The 19,289-nt window shown below is 40.2% G+C and overlaps 1 protein-coding gene across 4 annotated transcripts in view; it reads right to left on the bottom strand.

Annotated features, from left to right (window-relative positions):
• The window catches only part of LOC140477071 (cyclic nucleotide-gated channel beta-3-like), a 111,032-nt gene extending 92,301 nt beyond the window's left edge, over positions 1-18,731 (bottom strand). For 2 of the 4 annotated variants that reach the window (XM_072570291.1, XM_072570293.1), the window contains exons 1-4: positions 18,612-18,731; positions 18,436-18,517; positions 11,503-11,644; positions 7,336-7,502 (exon numbers count right to left, since the gene is read on the bottom strand). In XM_072570291.1, coding sequence (XP_072426392.1) covers positions 7,336-7,502; positions 11,503-11,644; positions 18,436-18,517; positions 18,612-18,716 — 496 coding nt within the window. In that variant the 5' untranslated portion in view covers positions 18,717-18,731. The remainder of the gene's footprint in view (positions 1-7,335; positions 7,503-11,502; positions 11,645-18,435; positions 18,518-18,611) is intronic. The other 2 variants (XM_072570292.1, XM_072570294.1) reach the window with 2 other exon arrangements.
• Between the last annotated feature and the right edge of the window lie 558 nt (positions 18,732-19,289).

Here is a 19,289-nt window from a genome sequence, read left to right as displayed (position 1 = left end):
GAAATTACAAAAGCTAACAGAATGAAATGTTATCTTTTATTCAGATGGGAGGTGATTATAAAAGTTGAAAGGTTATGTTTCAGTTATAAAGGGCATTAAAGACACCACACCAACACTATCTACAGTGTTGATCTTCTTTAAGGAAGGACGTAAATACAGTAGCAGCAGTTCAGAGAAAGCTTACTAAACCAATACATGGAATCTTTTGAGGAATGATTGGACATGCTAGGCTTATATCCATTGGAGTTAGAAGACTAAGAAGCAACTTGATTAAAACTTGAGAAGATATTTTAAAAGTCTTCAGTAACATTCCATTATTCAATTTAAATGATAAATTTGGTTTTTGTTTATACATTCTATAATGTCCAAAAAGGACTATTTTCATACTTTGCTTTATAAAAATGCAAAGATGAGAGATTGCAAATTTTAGATATGGATTTCCTTTAAGTTGTTGGTCTGTTATTTTAAAAAAGTGACATCAATGAAATGTGTGAAGTGCAATAAATACACTTGCTTATGCTTGGGACATGGTGAATTGGGTTTCACTAAATGCCATCATGCATGAAGAGTTAACAGGAATGGAAATCAGTGAAATGAACTTTGACAATAATCAATTGGTAGATTCAAATTGAATAATTAATTGAACAATGAATCATTGAACTCGAGAAGTAGTTAAACCTTTGCATGATGTTAGGGGGAGAGTTTCAGAGAATGGATCTATATTTATACAATGCTTTTAACAAATAAAGCATTCCATGGTACTTCACCATCATCAACAAAAAATTGACAGCAAAAACAATATAGGAAGGAAGGGTCAGTTTGAAACAAGCAGCTAGAGCAGGAACGATAGTAAAGGATTCATAGAGGACATTGAGTTGTGTTACAAGTAAGTATTGTGATAGTGTAAAATACTAAACAATGTAAAATATTTTAAAATTCTGAAAGAAGATAGAAGATAAAAGGAATAAAGCACATTTGCAATGGATAAATGACAAAGAACGGGAAATTTGTGAGTAGCAGTTACTTTTTAAAAATATATTTTCTTTTGTAATGAGCAGCAAGTCAACAATCAAAAGTCAGGTGAAGACTTTGAGAAGGAGATTTCATCTTTTTAGGATAAAGGGCAGCAGATTTAAAATAGAGATGAGGAGAAATGATTTGTCCCAAAGGGTTGTGAATCCATGGAACTCACTACCCGAGAGTATGGTTGATGCTGAGATATTGAGTAAATTTAGGATGGAGATAGCCAGATTTTTAATTTGTAATGGGTTGAAGCTTTACGGAGAGTAGGCAGGACAGTGGAGTTGATGTTGAAATGAGATTAGCCATGATCATATCAAATAATCCCAAATAAGCATCTGATTGCTGAATTTCCAATGCCTGCCCCTAGGTCTTATGTTTTAATGTTTTTACAGACCTTTGGATCAAATATGTGAACTTGGTTCATTTTAAAACACCAACTCGCTCCCAGCTACCTTCCTTGTATACTTTCAGTTTAGCCTCCTTGTTTGATCCCAACCTTCCAAATTGACAATAAGCTGTAATCTGCACTCTGTTCTGCTATCCTAATGCACTTGATATGGTACAATCTGCCTATATAGCATGCGAAACAACACTTTCCGCTGTATCTCGTTACATGTGACAACAATAAATCAAATTCAAAAAAGCTCCTGCCTCTTAATTTTCTGCTTCAAATGAGACTGCCTCAAGAAATTGTTCTCTGTCATCTACCTGGCCTCTTTGTACATTTGCTACTTGTTGCTCTACGTGAAGTGCTCCAAATGCTCTCTGCCCAGACTTGAACACAAACATTCATAATGTTTACTATGGATGTCCTGCTACAGTCGTTGTTGATGTGATTGCCATACTTGAATTCTCTCTGTTAAATTGGTTATTACATATTCTGAATTTATTCACACAGTTTCACAGACAACAGACTTCAAACTTGGCACATTAAAATAAAATAGGTTGGGTATGGAAAGGGAAAATTGAGCTGTTAGGTGTTACTCTGTTAGGTGTTATCTGAGGTGTGAGATGCAAAGTAAGGGAGCCTGGACTGAGGTTGTTCTGTTATCAAATGTGATTTTGGAATTTGATGCAAACACTTCTTGGCAAGTTGTAAGTATGAAATATTTTAATGCTGTCGGCGAATCTCCAGTGATGTTGTTCAGAAGTTAGTCACGGGAATTAGTATGACTTTGAGCTATAATTATTGTGCTCATCATGGAAGAATAAGCAGAAAAGAAATTGACAGATGGAGCTTAGCAATTCAAGCCACAATGCCAGTGGGAGAATTTAATACAGGTGTTACTGTGTAACATATTAAAAGAAATAGAAACAGATATTACTGTTATCCTTAATGTAGTAATAAATGTCACAGAAACATTGTCAATGTCACATAACATAACAACATCACGACCACAGAAATCTGGAGTGTGAAACAGGAAGACTCAGGAAATTACCTGTCATTTCTGGTAATCACTGACTTTTAATATTTAAGTCATGCTGATTTTTTTTTGGATGAATGCTCCTAATGTAAGCAGCTTCCTCACTTTGAGGCAGTAAGAAGAAGAGGAATGTTTTTGCATGTAATAAGTTTTAGTAGATGTCAATACTGGACCCCAAATAAGCATCTGATTGTAACCATCACATTTCTGAATAAAGGTGATAGTTTCCTTTGTGTTGTTGTGAAGCTGCATATCCTCCAGTCATTTTCTGAGGAAAGGAAAAGCTCATGGAATAAGAAAAGTCTATTTAGATCATTAAGCCTATTTCATCTAAAGTATCCACTCTAGCATGTACTCTACTGGAATCATTTAATTCCCAAGCCAGATTCAAAAGGAAATAGAAGGTTATTTAATTTTTGAACCTCATTCCTTAATGTTGAAAATCCAACATTGTGATATATTCTGAGCTATTTATGTTTCTAAATAATGTTAAATTGATTAATATGATGAAGATAACATTGGTCTGTGAAATCAAGTGTATGTTATTAGTTACGTTAGCTCTGGATACGTTACTCATCTAGGCGGAGCAGGTAATGGCTGTCTGGTGGTGTTTTTTTAAGTCGCGGTATAGTCCAGTTATTGTTTTTTTAACGGCTAAAATTTAAAGTTTTTTTTAAGCGCCTAGCGGACCCGGAAGCTGGTGTCGTGCTAGCTTATCTGGGAAGGTTTTTTTTCTTATAAAAGCGCGCAGGCGAGGAACCCGAGGCACTATAGGGGTAGAGCCTCCCACCCACCCTCCTCCTCTAACCTAATAATATGACCCATTGCGATAAGCAGGTAAGTGCTGCATTTTGCTTGTTTGTTTCTTTAGATATAGTTTTTAAAGTTTACCTTTTAGAGGGATGGCAGCGAAGGCAGTGCAATGTTCCTCTTGCAACATGTATGAGGTAAGAGAAGCCATTAGCGTCCCTCCTGATTACACTTGCAAGAAGTGCACCCATCTCCAGCTCCTCCAAGACCGTGTTAGGGAACTGGAGCTGGAGTTGGATGAACTGCGGATCATTCAGGAGGCAGAGGTGGTCATAGATCAGAGCTTTAGGGAAGTAGTTACTCCGAAAGTTATAGAGAGATGGGTGACAGTGAGGGGGAGTGGGAGGAAGCAGCCAGTGCAGGGACCCCCTGCGGTCATTCCCCTCAAGAACAAGTATACCGTTTTGGATACTTGTGGGGGGAATGACTTACCAGGGATAAGCAACGAGGTTATGGCCTCTGGCACGGAGCCTGTCCTCGTTGCTCAGAAGGGAAGGGCGGAGAAAGGTAGAGCGATAGTTATTGGGGACTCAATAGCGAGGGGCACAGATAGGCGGTTTTGCGGGGGCGACAGAGACTCACGATTGGTATGTTGCCTCCCAGGTGCAAGGGTACGTGATGTCTCTGATCGTGTTTTCCGGGTCCTTAAGGGGGAGGGGGAGCAGCCCCAGATCGTGGTCCACGTTGGTAACAACGACATAGGTAGGAAGAGGGGTGAGGATGTTAGACAGGCTTTCAGGGAGCTAGGTTGAAAGCTCAGAGCTAGAACAAACAGAGTTGTTGTCTCTGATTTGTTACCCGTGCCACGTGATAGAGAGTCGAGGAATAGGGAGAGAGAGGAGTTAAATGCGTGGCTATAGGGGTGGTGCAGGAGGGAGGGATTCCGGTATTTGGATAACTGGGGTTCTTTCTGGGGAAGGTGGGACCTCTATAAACAGGATGGTCTACACCTGAACCTGAGGGGCACCAGTATCCTTGGGGGGAGGTTTGCTAGTACTCTTTGGGAGGGTTTAAACTAACTCTGCAGGGGCATGGGAACCTGGAGTGTAGCTTTAGGGTACAGGACCTTGAGTGTAGGGAGGTTAGGAACATGGCATCGATCTCGAAGGAGAGTGCCTGTAAACAGGAAGGTGGCTTGAAGTGTGTATACTTCAATGCCAGAAGTATAGGAAATAAGGTAGGTGAGCTTGCAGCATGGGTTGGTACCTGGGACTTCGATGTTGTGGCCATTACAGAGACGTGGGTAGAACAGGGACAGGAATGTCTGTTGCAGGTTCCAGGGTTTAAATGTTTCAGTAGGGTCAGAGATGGGGGTAAAAGAGGGGAAGGTGTGGCATTGCTTGTCAAGGATAGTATTACAGCAGTAGAAAGGGAGATGGAGGAAGACTTGCCATCTGAGGTAGTTTGGGCGGAGGTTAGAAATAGGAAAGGTGAGGTCACCCTGTTAGGAGTTTTCTACAGGCCTCCTAATAGTCCGAGAGAATTAGAGGAAAGTATTGCGAGGATGATTCAGGAGAAGAGTGAAAGTAGCAGGGTGGTTGTTATGGGGGACTTTAACTTCCCAGATATTGACTGGGAAAGCTATAGCTCGAGTTCGTTAGATGGGTCGGTGTTTGTCCAATGTGTGCAGGAGGGTTTCCTGACACAATATGTAGACAGGCCAACAAGAGGTGAGGCCATACTGGATTTGATTCTAGGTAATGAACCAGGCCAGGTGTTAGACTTGGAGGTAGGTGAGCACTTCGGGGGCAGTGACCACAACTCGGTGACTTTTACTCTAGTGATGGAGAAGGATAAGTGTGCACTGCAGGGCAACAGTTATAGCTGGGGGCAGGGAAATTATGATGCGGTGAGGCATGACTTAGGATGCGTGGATTGGAAAAATAGGCTTCAAGGGAAGAACACAAATGATATGTGGAGATTGTTCAAGGAACAGCTAATGGGTGTCCTTGATAAGTATGTACCAGTCAGGCAGGGAGTAAAGTGTCTTGTGAGGGAGCCGTGGTTTAACAAGGAATTGGAATCCCTTGTGAAAGGGAAGAGGGCGGCCTATGTAAAGATGAGGCGTGAAGGTTCAGTTGGGGCGATTGAGAGTTATAAGGTAGCCAGGAAGGATCTAAAGAGAGAGCTAAGAGCAGCGAGAAGGGGACATGAAAAGTCCTTAGTTGGTAGGATTAGGGAAAACCCAAAGGCTTTCTATAGATATGTCAGGAAGAAAAGGATGACAAGGGTAGGTATCGATCCAGTCAAGGATAGTAGTGGGAAGTTGTGTGTGGAGGTGGAGGAGATTGGTGAGACACTAAATCAATACTTTTCGTCAGTATTCACTCAGGAACAGGACATTGTTGCCGATGTGAATACTGAGTCACAATTAATTAGAATGGACGACTTTGAGGTATGTAGGGAAGAGGTGTTGGAAATTCTGGAAAGGATGAAAATAGATAAGTCCCCTGAGCCTGATGGCATTTATCCTAGGATCTTCTGGGAAGCTAGGGAGGAGATAGCAGAGCCATTGGCCTTGATTTTTATGTCGTCGTTGTCTACGGGAATAGTGCCAGAAGACTGGAGGATAGCGAATGTGGTCCCCTTGTTCGAGAAGGAGAGCAGGGATAGCCCGAGTAACTATAGGCCAGTGAGTCTCACTTCTGTTGTGGGCAAAGTCTTAGAGAGAATTGTAAGGGATAGGACTTATGAACATCTGGATAGGAATAATATGATCAAGGATAGTCTGCATGGTTTTGTGAAGGGCAGGTCGTGCCTCACAAACCTTATTGAATTCTTTGAGAAGGTGACCAAGGAAGTGGACGAGGGTAAAGCAGTAGATGCGGTGTATATGGATTTTAGCAAGGCGTTCGATAAGGTACCCCATGGCAGGCTAATGCAAAAACTACGGAGGTATGGCATTGAGGGTGCATTAGAGGTTTGGATTAGGAATTGGTTGGCTGGAAGGAGACAGAGGGTAGTAGTTGATGGTATAGGTTCATCTTGGAGCGCAGTTACTAGCGGTGTTCCACAAGGATCTGTTTTGGGACCATTGCAGTTTGTCATTTTTATAAATGACCTGGAGGAGGGGCTTGAAGGCTAGGTGAGCAAGTTTGCGGATGACACGAAAGTCGGTGGAGTTGTGGACAGCGAAGAAGAATGTGGCAGGTTACAGCGGGCTATAGATAAGTTGCAGAGCTGGGCAGTAAGGTGGCAAATGGAATTCAATGTAGCTAAGTGTGAAGTCATTCACTTTGGTAGGAGTAACAAGAAGATGGATTACTGGGCTAATGGTAGACTACTTGGTAGTGTGGATGAGCAGAGGGATCTTGGTGTCCATGTACACAGATCTTTGAAAGTTGCCACCCAGGTAAATAGTGCTGTGAAGAAGGCATATGGTGTACTGGGCTTTATTGGTAGAGGAATTGAGTTCTGGAGTCCTGAGGTCATGTTGCAGTTGTATAAGACTCTGGTGCGGCCTCATCTGGAGTATTGTGTGCAGTTTTGGTTGCCATATTATAGGAAGGATGTGGAGGCATTGGAACGAATGCAGAGGAGGTTTACCAGGATGTTGCCTGGCATGGTAGGAAGATCGTATGAGGAAAGGCTGAGGCACTTGGGGCTTTTCTCATTGGAGAAAAGAAGGTTTAGGGGAGATTTGATAGAGGTGTACAAGATGATTAGGGGTTTAGATAGGGTTGACAGTGAGAACCTTTTTCTGCTAATGAAGTCAGCTGTTACTAGGGGACACAGCTTTAAATTAAGGGGTGGTAGGTATAGGACAGATGTTAGGGGTAGATCTTTTACTCAGCGGGTTGTGAGTTCATGGAATGCCCTGCCAGTAGCAGTGGTGGACTCTCCATCTTTATGGTCATTTAAGCGGGCATTGGACAAGCATATGGAGGTTATTGGGCTAGTGTAGGTTAGGTAGGCTTCGGTCGGCGCAACATCGAGGGCCGAAGGGCCTGTACTGCGCTGTATTTTTCTATGTTCTATGTTCTATGTTCATCAGTTGACCAAAGTCCCAGCATATTAATTACCAAGTGCTGTGTGATTCACTGGATATCAGCCTTTTGGCTCTAAGGATTGAACTTACAAGCTGGTGGAGTTTCATCTGATGAAGAACCATCCTCACTAATCAACTTTTCTTTGTATAATGATGTCCTTTCCCGCACACGTAACACTAAGCTGTGAAGCTGTGCATCAGCTCTATCACTGAGAAATACTCGTTGCTCTTGCTCGCATTCACTAGAGGAGGTGTTGCTGCAAAATATAAATGTAGAAATTGAAATCAACACTTTAATGTTCAATCCTGAACCAATTCACTAAACTATATTGAAAATGTATTATCAGGCTTTTTACTGTTTAATTCAAAAATTAGTGGCTATGTTCATCAAGTTGTGGCAAGGATGTAGAATACATATTGAGTATACCCAGCTTATAATTTCAATGGCCATGTTTCTAGTTCTGAAATCAGATGTTGACAACACTTTCTGTCGAAGATTATAAGAATCCTTGGCAGTTATTGTCATTTATTCTACATTGACATAGTGTTCTCATAAGAAACCTGGGCTTGACAAGAGTGAATCACTGATAGGAAAACATTACATCTCCATTTGACATGGAACTAATTTAGAGGAAACATATGAGACTTTGCTGTAAGGAATCTGTGTTGAGAGTGTGCTCTTGGAAAAGCATAGCAGGTCAGGCAGCATCCGAGAAGCAGGAGAATTGACATTTTGGGCATAAGTTCTTCATCCTCTTTCCTGTTGAAGGGCTTATGCCTGAAATGTCGATTCTCCTGCTCCTCAGATGCTGCCTGACCTGCTGTGCTTTTCCAGCACCACACTCTCGACTCTGATCTCCAGCATCTGCAGTCCTCACTTTCTCCTCCCTGTCAGGAGTCTGCCATTCCTGATAACAGAAGCCCGGTCAAATAATTCAGAATGTGTTCACTCCCTCCACCTCTCAATTCAAACAGGGCCTGTTAACTTTAGGAGTGTTGATGTTCCAATGCTACACTCCTTTCCAGACACGAAAGAATAGTTCTTAAGGAGCTTTACACTGTTGTCAAGGGCTCAAGGTACATAAGATCACTACATCTCTATGTTTTTCTCCAAGTCAAGCACCATCTTAATTTGAATGTATTTTGTTATTCCTTCACAATTGTTTGTTGAAAAGTCTGGAGCAACCTCCCTATTAATGCTGTGGACTTCAGATGGTTTAAGAAGGTGATCATAAAGCCATAAGATGTTGGAGCAGAAGTAGGCCATTTGGCCCATTAAATTTGTTCTACCGTTCATTGAGATCATGGCTGAGCTGATAATCCTCAACTCTGGTTTCCTGCTTTATCCCGAAAATCCTTGATTCCCTTACTGATTAAAACTCTGCCTATCTCAATCTTGAATATACTTAATGACACAACTTCAACAGTTCTCCGTGGTAATAAATTCCACAGATTCACTATCCTCCGATGTCTTAAAAAGGTGACCCCTTATTCTGGAATTATGCCCTTTGGTCCAATTATCCTGCAAGCAGAAACAACCTCTCTATATTTACCCAGTCAAATCCCCTAAGATTCTTACAACTTTCACTAAGGCCTACACTCTTTCTTCTAAATTCAACAGTGGCCTGTAGAATTCAATCAGCAACTAACCTGATAGTTAATTAATTAGAAGTAATGATTGTATAAACTATTCTTGGTGAATAGTCCTTCTTAATGTTAAATACACACTTAGCTATGCATGTTTAAGGAAAACCTTTGCTGAACTGTTGAATACTAAAGTTGCAGAACTAGAGTCAATATTATGCACTGATTGACATCATGACCTTCCTACTCTGTAGACTTTCAGTGCACACTCCATGTCTACATTAATGTACGATCCAAGTTGGTGTGGAGAGTGGCTTGTACCAAAACTTGTTTTCACTCTGATATCAATTTAGAACCAAACAGAATGATGGGCCCTCCAGATGTGAGTTTCACAGTTTTTTATAAAGAATGTAAATAACTACACTCTGCCAAGTAAAATAGCAATTCATCAATCCATATGACAGCACAGACTTCTGGTAGATGGCTCTAATTTTGAAACCAGCAGTATTAGTATTAAATAGGTCCCAATGTTTGGAGGATGCTTTGTGTTATGATGTAATGTAATTAGACTAAATGATCTTCCTTTGATTCTACACAAACACACAAAAATAGTTTCCTTAGTTCACTCAACACTGCATCGAAAAAGAGCAGGAGAAGGTGCATAAAGCAAACTAATTGCAATAGCAGAGAATTGCAACAAAATAAAATGAAAAGACGACAAGTACACTGATACAACTCACAATTGAAAAAGAGCAGCTGAATGTGCTGAATATTGTTTGAAAGCTGTGTGTTTGTTAACCTCTAAAAAAGGAGTTTTTAATCTGAAACAAAATTAGAAGTTGCTGGAAAAAGCTCAGCACATCTGGCAACATCTGTAAAGAGAAATCAGAGTTAACATTTTGGGTCCAGTGACTCTTCTTCAGGACTGATGGTAGCTAGGAAAGCATTGTTTTTTATGCAGAGGATAGGGAGTAAATGATAGGTGGAGTTAGAGCCCAAAGAGAGAGAACATCTGGACAGATGAAGGGATGGATAATGATCAGCCCATCAGAATAAATAGCTACTAATGAGGTGTATTAGTGGCTAACAATGAATTGTGTGTAATAGAAGACCATGTGATAACAATTTTGCTTCCAATATCCACCCTGCTCTCACCTTCACCTTCACCATCTCTGACTCCTCACTTCCCTTCCTCGACATTTCTGTTTCCACAAATTGGGGTGGCACAATGGCTCAGTGGTTAGCACTGCTGCCTCACAGCATGAGGATTCCAGGTTCAATTCCAGCCTTGTGCAACTGTCTGTGTGGAGTTTGCACGTTCTCCCCGTGTCTGTGTGGGTTTCCTCCAGGTGCTCTGGTTTCTTCCCACAGTCCACAAAGACATGCAGGTCAGGTGAATTTGCCATGTTAAATTGTCCATACTGTTAGGTGCATTAGTCAGAAGGAAATGGGTCTGGGTGGGTTACTCTTCGGAGGGTCAGTATGGACTTGTTGGGCTGAAGGGCCTGTTTCCACACTGTAGGGAATCTAATCTAAACATTACTGGAGATAAAATGGCCACCAATATCCACTGAAAACCAACTGACTCCCACAGTTATCTTGACGTTATATCCTTCTTCCTGTAAAGACTCTATTCCATTCTCCCAGTTCCTCTGTCACCATTGCATCCATTCTGATAATGCCAACTTCAACAAGGAGGCCTCTGAAATGTTCACCTTCTTCCTCAACTTAGGATTCCCCAGCATCATAGTTGACAGGTCCCTCAGTTGGGTCTGACACGTCTCCTGCACTTTGGTCCTCACCCCATCTTTTCTTTCCCACAACAGTGATATCATTGTTTACTTAATAATGGTTAGTCAATGTTGCTTTTTATTGACTTTTTAAAGTAATGATCTTAACCATTACCTACCATCCCACCAGCATCCACATCCAGAGGATCATCAGCCACCATTTCTGCCATCTCCAGCAAGATGCCACCACCAGACACAAATTCTCCTTCCCTCTCTTGTCAGCCTTCCACAGGGGCTGTTCATTTTGGGTTATGGTGGTTCACTCCTCTTTCATTCCCAACACCCCCCCGACCACAGCCCATTGGCACATTCCCTTGCTACTGCAGAATTTCCCCGTTAGAATTATTATTATCCTTAACCATGATGTAATCAGGGTCAGCTGTTACTAATGTAACAGTTTGCATTTAAAGCTTTTGCTCCCCCCCACCCCCCACATCTATCATATTGTAAAGGAAGTCAAATCTGAATATTCAGAGGATAAAAATCAACTGAGTTTAGGTTTAGTTGGTTTACTGAAACCAGACCATCCTTAAATCTTACATCCAAGGACACAAATGAATTTTGAGCATTCATTGCAAGTGTTAGAAATGTGTAGCATTTCATCACTGTCAACATATTACTTAGCTTTCAGTAGACCCATAGCCTGTACTTAATTACTTCTGAAGCAGAACAAGGTTGCTCCTTTTGTTTAATATTTTAGAATTCGGTTTTAAAATGGTTTTTATGATGAAGGGAAAAGATTGTCAAGGTGTCAGTTTAGTTTTATATGGTCCCGTTTCACATTTTAATAAAATATTTTGAAGAATAAGACTAGAGTTTTAATGTCAATTTCAATGCTTGTGCATTATAAGGTGTTAATTTGTTCTCACTGAATGCTACTTACTGAAGTCCAACTTCTTCTTCCATTGATGCAGGTTCTATGTGTAAGCTTGATTCAACTCCCTGTTTGGAGACAGTTGCATTTGTTGTTTGAGACTTTGGTTCTTTAGTACGATTCCAGCACGGAGGAGACTGGGACATTGCTGCTGAAAAATATAACCTTTTTCATTAAAGCATTTATATTTGTGAATAAATAATACAGTGCAACATGTATCATTTTAAAATATTGTTTCAAAAATGTACAAAATCAAAAGCAATTTGTTTCAATTAAAACATATAATAATAACATTTCTGATATGAATATTGATATGATCCTCATGGAGTCAAACAACCTTAAACAAGAGATCTGAATGCTCAGTAACTAATTTATAGAAATTGAATGACAACATTTCAAATTTTAAGGCCATTACTTTAAAAAACAATGAAAAGCAACATTGACTAACAATTATTCAGTAAGCAACTGAGATTCTAATATATAGAAAGCATCGGAACATAGGAATTAGGAGCAGGAGTAGGCAATTCAGCCCTTTAAACCCACTCTGCCATTTAACATGATCATGGCTAATCTTATCCTGGTCTCTAGTCCACTCTTTAGTCAGCTCCCCAGAGCTCTTTATCCCGCTTTTCAGATACATATCTATTTATTTCTTGAATCTGTTGATTGATTTTGCCTCTACTGCACTCTTGGGCAGTGAGTTCCACAGATTCACAATCCCCTGAGAGAATTAGTTTCTCCTCATCTCAGCTTTGAACCTACCTCCTCTAACTCTATATCCATGAGCTCTTGATTGAGACTGTCCCACAAGGGGCAACATTTATTTAACATCTACCTTATCAATCTCCTTTAACATTTAATACACTTCAATCAGATAACCCCTCATTCTTCTAAACTCCAGTGAGTACAAGCCCAAGCTATTCAACTGCTCGTCATGCAACAGTTCTTTCATCCTTGTGATGAACCTCCTCCAAACTGTCTCCAATGCTGCCACATCCTTCCTCAAGTAAAGAGACCAACTGAACACAATACCTCAGGTACGATCTCACCAATGCCTTATATAATTGTAACAACACTTTTATGATCCAGTCCTTTTGCATTAAATGCTTGAATTCCTTTCTCACTGTACTTTGCACTTGTAAACCTAGTTTGTGTGATTGATGCAGGACACCCAGTTCCCTTTGCACTGACACACTTTGAATCTCTTTCCAGTTAAGGAATATTTTTCTGGCCAAAATGGACAACCTGCATTAAACTTTATCTGTCAGATTCTGGCCCATTCTCCAAGCCTATCAATATCAAAAAACAACACTTATTATTATGTTAAAATGGCTAATAATCACACAGCTCATATGTATATATCAAAACAACGCTCCCACAGGCTTATAGGAACATAAGAAACAGTCCAGAGCTATTCATGACTTACAATGACTTCAAATCTCTCCATCGTTTTGAGTCATACTTTCAAGTGTAAGGTGCATCCTTCAGTTTTTGAAGACTTTTTTAAATGATTGTCCCAAATATTTCTCCTTCTGGAAATAACCAGGGTATATGTTCTTTGGATCACCACTGGATTTGCCTCGGAGATAGTCCTCCTGCCATATTCTGCCACAAAACTTCCAGAGAACCTGTAGCTTTCTTCTCTTGCCTGGTCACATCAGTTGTAATCTTTCCCTCTCTGAAAGACTCAGCTCTCTGTTTTAAATAAAAGCTGAAGAACTGATCACTGTTAACTTGACCATGTCAGTCTTGGTAGTCAGATGCTGGACTGGGGTGGAAAAAGTCAAAACATGTGGCGCTGGAAAAGCACAACAGGTAAGGCATCATCTGTGGAACAGGACAATCAACATTTTGGAGCATAAGTCTTTTCATCAGGAATGTGGGGGTGGAGGAAGAGGTCTGATAGATAAATAGGAAGTGGGGCAGAGTTGGGGTAAGATAGCTGGGAAAGCGATGGGTAGCTGCAGGCAGGGAATGATGGTAATAGGTTGGAGTGGAGGCTGGAATGGATAGGTGGGAAGGAAGATGGACAGGTGGGACAGATCAAGAGGGCGATGCTACGTTGGATGGTTGGATCTGGGATGAGGTGGAGGGGAGATGAGGAAACTGGTGAAACCGTTGTTGATGCCATGTGGTTGGAGGATCTCAAGGTGGAAGATGAAGCGTTCTTCTTCTAGGTTTCGGGTGGCTAGGATTGGGCGATGGAGGAGGCCCAGAACTTGCACGTCCTTGGCGGAGTGGGAGGGGGTGTTGAAGTGGTTGGTCACAGGGTGGTGGGGTTGTTTGGTGTGTGTCCCAGAGATGTTCTGTGAAATGTTCGACAAGTTGACATCCTGTCTCTTCAATGTAGAGGAGACCTAATCAAAGGTAACAGGCCCAGTAAATGAGGTGTTTGGAAGTGCAGGAAAATCTCTGCCAAACGTGGAAGGATCCTTTGGGGCCTTGGATGGAGGTGCAGGGAGAGGTGTCAGCACACGTTTTATACTTCTTGTGGTGGCAAGTGAAGGTGCTGGGAGTGGAGGGTGGGTTCTTGGGGGTGTGTGGACGTAACGAGGGAGTCATGGAAGGAATGGTCTCCGTCAACTCGCGGAGCACTTCAGAGAATATCTCCACCCTCCGCTTCAAACAACCACCATCACCCCTCCCACCTTCATCTACTTTTTGCATTCCCAGCTACCTTCCCCCCACCCCCTTCCCCCTATCTATCTCTCAGCCCCCTTCCACCCCTCCATCTCCCCACATCCCTGATGAAAGGCCTATGCCCGAAACATCGATTCTCCTACTCTCAGATGCTGCCTGACCTGCTGTGCTTTTCCAGCACCACACTTTTCGACTCTGATCTCCAGTATCTGTATTCCTCACTTTCTCCTGGGGTGGACAAAGTCAGAAGTCACATGACACCAGGAGTGACTTCACCTGAAGAAGCAGCAGTACTCTGAAAACTTGTGATTTCAAATAAACCTATTGGACTATGACCTAGTGTCATGTGACCTCTGACTTGATAGTCAGATGTGAAATACAGCAAATACTCTCAAACTGGGCCTCTTTCCTCAATATTTTTAAAGCATTGTGATTCAGAATGATTTATAATCATGTAGAAACCAATTCTGTTAGTGGTTAAATAGCACTGCCCTCTGGCTGTAGTCACTTTTCTGTGCTTCAGCCATGCATTAAATTTATTGAACTCCTGTCACGTTTTACAGACATTCTGCTCGGAATACACCTCATCACACTTTGGTTATTTTTGAACAGAGAATGTGGACAAGCATTGAAGCATCCGTAAAGACAGAATAAAATCTAATTGTGGAATTTTGTGAACATTTAGCTATAACCTTTAAATGTAAAACAGCTTTTGAAAGCTATCAGTGCTTCCAAGCCTTGCAGCAATGGACGTATTAAATATACCAATAGTTAGATCCGTAAATAGTAACTGCTCTTGTTCCAAATTGGTTCCATATGGTGAATTTGATGTTAATTGCATGGTTTTTCCCTCCAGTGACAATATTGTAAGATTAATTATTTAATAAAGTGTCATAAGAGAGTGAAAACTGGCATACTCAAATAATTGAGTGTTTCTCTGCATCAAACATCATTTGAAGAAGCACTGTGGGTAGCAAAGAGTCAGAGTGCACTCTGATTGGGTTACTTCAAAGTTCATTACCAAGAGTAGCTTGGTAGCACCACCATTGACTTAAAAGGCCAAGTCCTGAAAAACACATCTGCTGGATTGGACCATGTGAAAGATATAGAAACAGTGAGAGGGAAAAGAAACCTATCTGACTTCATCGTCATTATCCTATCATCTGTCCACAACAGAATTTGAGGAGCTACCATCACACAGTTCTTATGGAGCCAAAGTTTCAAGTTTACATTCAAGATACTCATTAAAATATTGTAAGTCAATACCATTGTGCTGAACAGATCCAGCAGCTCAAAACTGGGCAGCTTTGAAGAAGTTTTATTCTACAAGGATGTAACGGTTTGAAAAGTTAACGCTTGGCTGTAGAGTGCACTAATGGACTTCTGTTTATTTTGAATTGTTTGTGACTCAGCATAGTAACTAATAGAGACTCAAAGATTTTTGGGGGAAGTTTTGGAATCTGCTTCTGTTAAGCATAAAGGAAACCCCCCTTACTGAGAGACCGTTAATGTTTGGGTAGTTTATTTTAGTGCTAGGAAGGTCTTGTAACAATAGGACTATATTGAGCAATGCTCCTGAGAAGAGAAGGATATAGTGAGTTAGGTCTTTAGAGTGAAGAGTTAATGTTGTTTCCAGTTCAGATAAAGACCTGGAAATAATTAGTTCAATAAGTGCAGTGAAGCTTGAGGAGAAGCTATCATAGTTCCTGTTTAACACCTAAAGTCCAAGTGACTTAAACCTACTGAGCTGCCAGATGCAGGAATATTGGTATGAATATTATACGAATGGTGCTTTAAGAACTGTACCATGACTGTTTTGTTTCTTTTTGATTTATGGAGGGGTGCTGTGTAATAGGATTATTGCTTTACTGTGTGTTTCAAAATCTTTTAGAATTGTATTATAAGTAGATAGTTTGGATTATTTTATTTTTCTTAGTTTCTTTGTAATGTGTTCCCATTTTCTTATTAGAGTGTGGCGAACTTATGTTTCAGCACGAGATAATTTAATTAAAAGTAAAACAAATAAGGTCATGATTTATCAAGCTGGGTATCTGTCTGGGATCTACTTGTCTGGTAATAATGTCTGCTGGGACCATAACTGTTAGCCTTGAATATAATCAATTAGTCAGTCTATGTTATATCTAGAGAAGAGAATTCCAAAATTAACAACCCTCTGAGAGAAGAAATAATTCCTCATGTTTATCTTAAATATCCAATCCCTTCTTTTTAAATTGTGTCCCTTAGTTCCAGATTCTGCATTGTGGGGAAGAATTCTCTTAACATCTACCTAATCAAACCCCTCAGAATCCTATATATGATATTTATAGTGAAGTATGGTGAGCATAGTATACATTCTAGTCTTGTCTACTGGAACCATCTCAGGTGCCTTGAGTAGATTCACCACTATGAATCTTTCCTATTGGTATGAGTCTGAGTACTGATATCAAGTGGGGAAGGATCCCACACAAAGTCTTTGGTAGAAAGACACCTCATTCTTGAATAAATAGCATAGATTTGTTAAATAGTAATTAATAGCTGGTTACTTTATGTATACGTTTCATGATATTCTCTTCTGCAACATCAAGCTTGACTAAAAAAACAATTGTACTCTATCATTAGTTAGATGGAATTTAACATTTTAAGCTGTAATTCAGCAAATTTCCAAAATATAAGAACACTAGTCAGCTCCTCTCTGGAACAGAACTTTAGATCTGACAGACAGATCATATTTGATGGCATTGGTTAGGTGCAAACATTTTTCTTGGGGTCAGTGGCATTCTTCTGAGACCTATGAAGTCTTCCCCTTGTTTAGAAATATTATGTTGATCACTGGCATTTGGCTTCTAATGGCTCAAATTTCTTCAACATATTGTAGATCTTAAGAGTGAAGCGTGCTTTTCTGCTCAGACATGATAGATATATGTTTTTAATGATGCATACCAGTACTACATTGCATCAATTTCTAAATTTTGTGACTACTGTTAACATTCTTTTGATTTTCAGCAGTATCCTGCTTGCACCCTGCAGATATCTGTCAACAAGTTGTAATTTACTTCTCTTGAATCAAGGTGTGATTTCAGATAACGCAGTAACATTTGTCCTGAAATTAAATTTGAACTTGATGAATAACCATTAACCACTATAGGCTCTCTCACATCTAGTTTAGAGGAACAACCAACTACCATAGGAATGATTGAGTCACATTTTCCAAAGATGAAGTATCATCATGTGTGTTCACATAATGATATGTGTTCTAATGAAGATAATCTAGTGTTTTCATCCAATGGTGTTTGCTGTAAGGTGATAACTTCCTCAAGCTTACTTGCATAAAGAGGTTATATGATCCACAAGATGACGGAACTATGCACATCCACTGGAAACATCATATTTTCTTTGTAATTCTGTGATGATTTAAATCTGGACATTGTTTCTATTTATTTTTTAAAACTGTTTTTTTGTTTGCTCACCGGATGTGGGTGTTGCTAGCCTGGCCAGCATTTATTATCCATCCATGATTGCATTTGAGAATACGGTGGTGACTAGCCTTTTTAAATCACTGCAGTCCATGAGCTGTATGTGGATCACAGTGCTCTTAGGGAGGGAATTCCAGAATTTTGACCCAGTGACACTAAAGGGATGACAATGTATTTCCAAGTTTGGATGGTGAATAGTTTGGAAAGGAACTTGCAAGTGGTGTTGCATTCTGTTTAACTCAGCATATAGCACTACTATCTGTGCTCAGACTGGCTATGTCTGGTGGTGTAGCCTTCTTTGGCAGTCCACAGGAAGAAGGATGACCTTCCTCTCTCCCATTCCCAGCAGTTTCAATTCGCCATTCATAAAGTGGGGAGTGAACTTACCTTTCTGGGAGGACCACAGTTTAGGAACAGGTCCTGGCCAGCAGCACCTGAAGTAATGTGCGGCTAGTTTTTAAACATGGCGGGAGCAATGTGAACACAGAAAGATCCTGGCAATGATGAATGCACTGATCTCGCTGGCCACATGATTGCACTAGAAGAACACAGTCGAGGTTTTTTGGATAATTAGTCAGGTGAAGAAAGGAAGGTTGTGTGAGAAACGTCGCTGTGAACCTGAGTAGATGAGACATCTTCAACTTCAATCAACAAAACACTTCAACTGCAAATCAGAACATTTCTCCCCATGGATTTAGTTTGACTGTTTTCATGTACTTTTTCAAACACAGTACTGAGCTTGTAAAATTTGGCCAAATGACCTAAACACATTAACAGTATTTATGATAATACTTTTAACACTGCAATGTATCTACTGTTCAGTCTATACCTTGAGTGTTCGTAGAAACTGACTTGAACTCTGTGTCTTTTTCCTCAGCCTTCAAGGACTCATTTTCTCTTACTTTAGTTTCCTACAAAAAAATGAGTTAAACAAGGGGTAGAAAATGACACATAATTTATACGATATCAGAACCCATTGGAAAAATCAATTAGTTTTATACTGACCTGTTCCTTTGATTTTTGGTCTTTTTGCTGAGATGTAACCTTTTGAATGCCTTCCAGCACTTCCTGTTTTGGTGTTACTTTTTGAACCCATAGTTTAGAAAACATTTTGAGACGATGCTTTTGCAGCACCAACAAAACAATCTAAAGGTACTTTGCTGGCTTAGTTTAAAGAAATTGAATAGGATTACATCTGTAATCATGGCTTACTCTGGATTAATCTTGCATACATTTAGCTCTCTTATTGAGATTTCAGGATAAAGCCCAGTCTTAGTTTAGAGTACAAGTTAGATTTCAACCTCAGTTTTTTGCCTGTTTTTAAAAAATATTTAGTTAATATTTCCAGGAGGTGCTGCTATTGCACCTCTTTTAATGGCATAACATGAATTACATATTGAGTAATACCAACAAGCTCTGAAAAGTGACCACTGAAGGTAAGGAGCACCACAGAAGTTAACAAAATATTTTAGACAGAATGAGCTTTATAACAAAATTTTCATTGTATATTTAAATTATTCCATCAATTTATAATTTATTTATATGCTGGGAAATCATTGGATCAGAGTGCACAAGCATAAATCAGTTCTCACTTTTGTCATGATTCAAAATTTCCATTGTCGCAGTCTTGTGTTTGGAAGTACATATGGGAACTGCTGGATTAAATCCAATAGGCTGAATGGC

This window comes from Chiloscyllium punctatum, chromosome 5 (genome assembly GCF_047496795.1).
Source record: "Chiloscyllium punctatum isolate Juve2018m chromosome 5, sChiPun1.3, whole genome shotgun sequence".
Lineage (NCBI taxonomy): Eukaryota > Metazoa > Chordata > Chondrichthyes > Orectolobiformes > Hemiscylliidae > Chiloscyllium > Chiloscyllium punctatum.
Note: the sequence above shows the minus strand (reverse complement) of the source record. Positions and strands in the feature narration are given on the sequence as shown.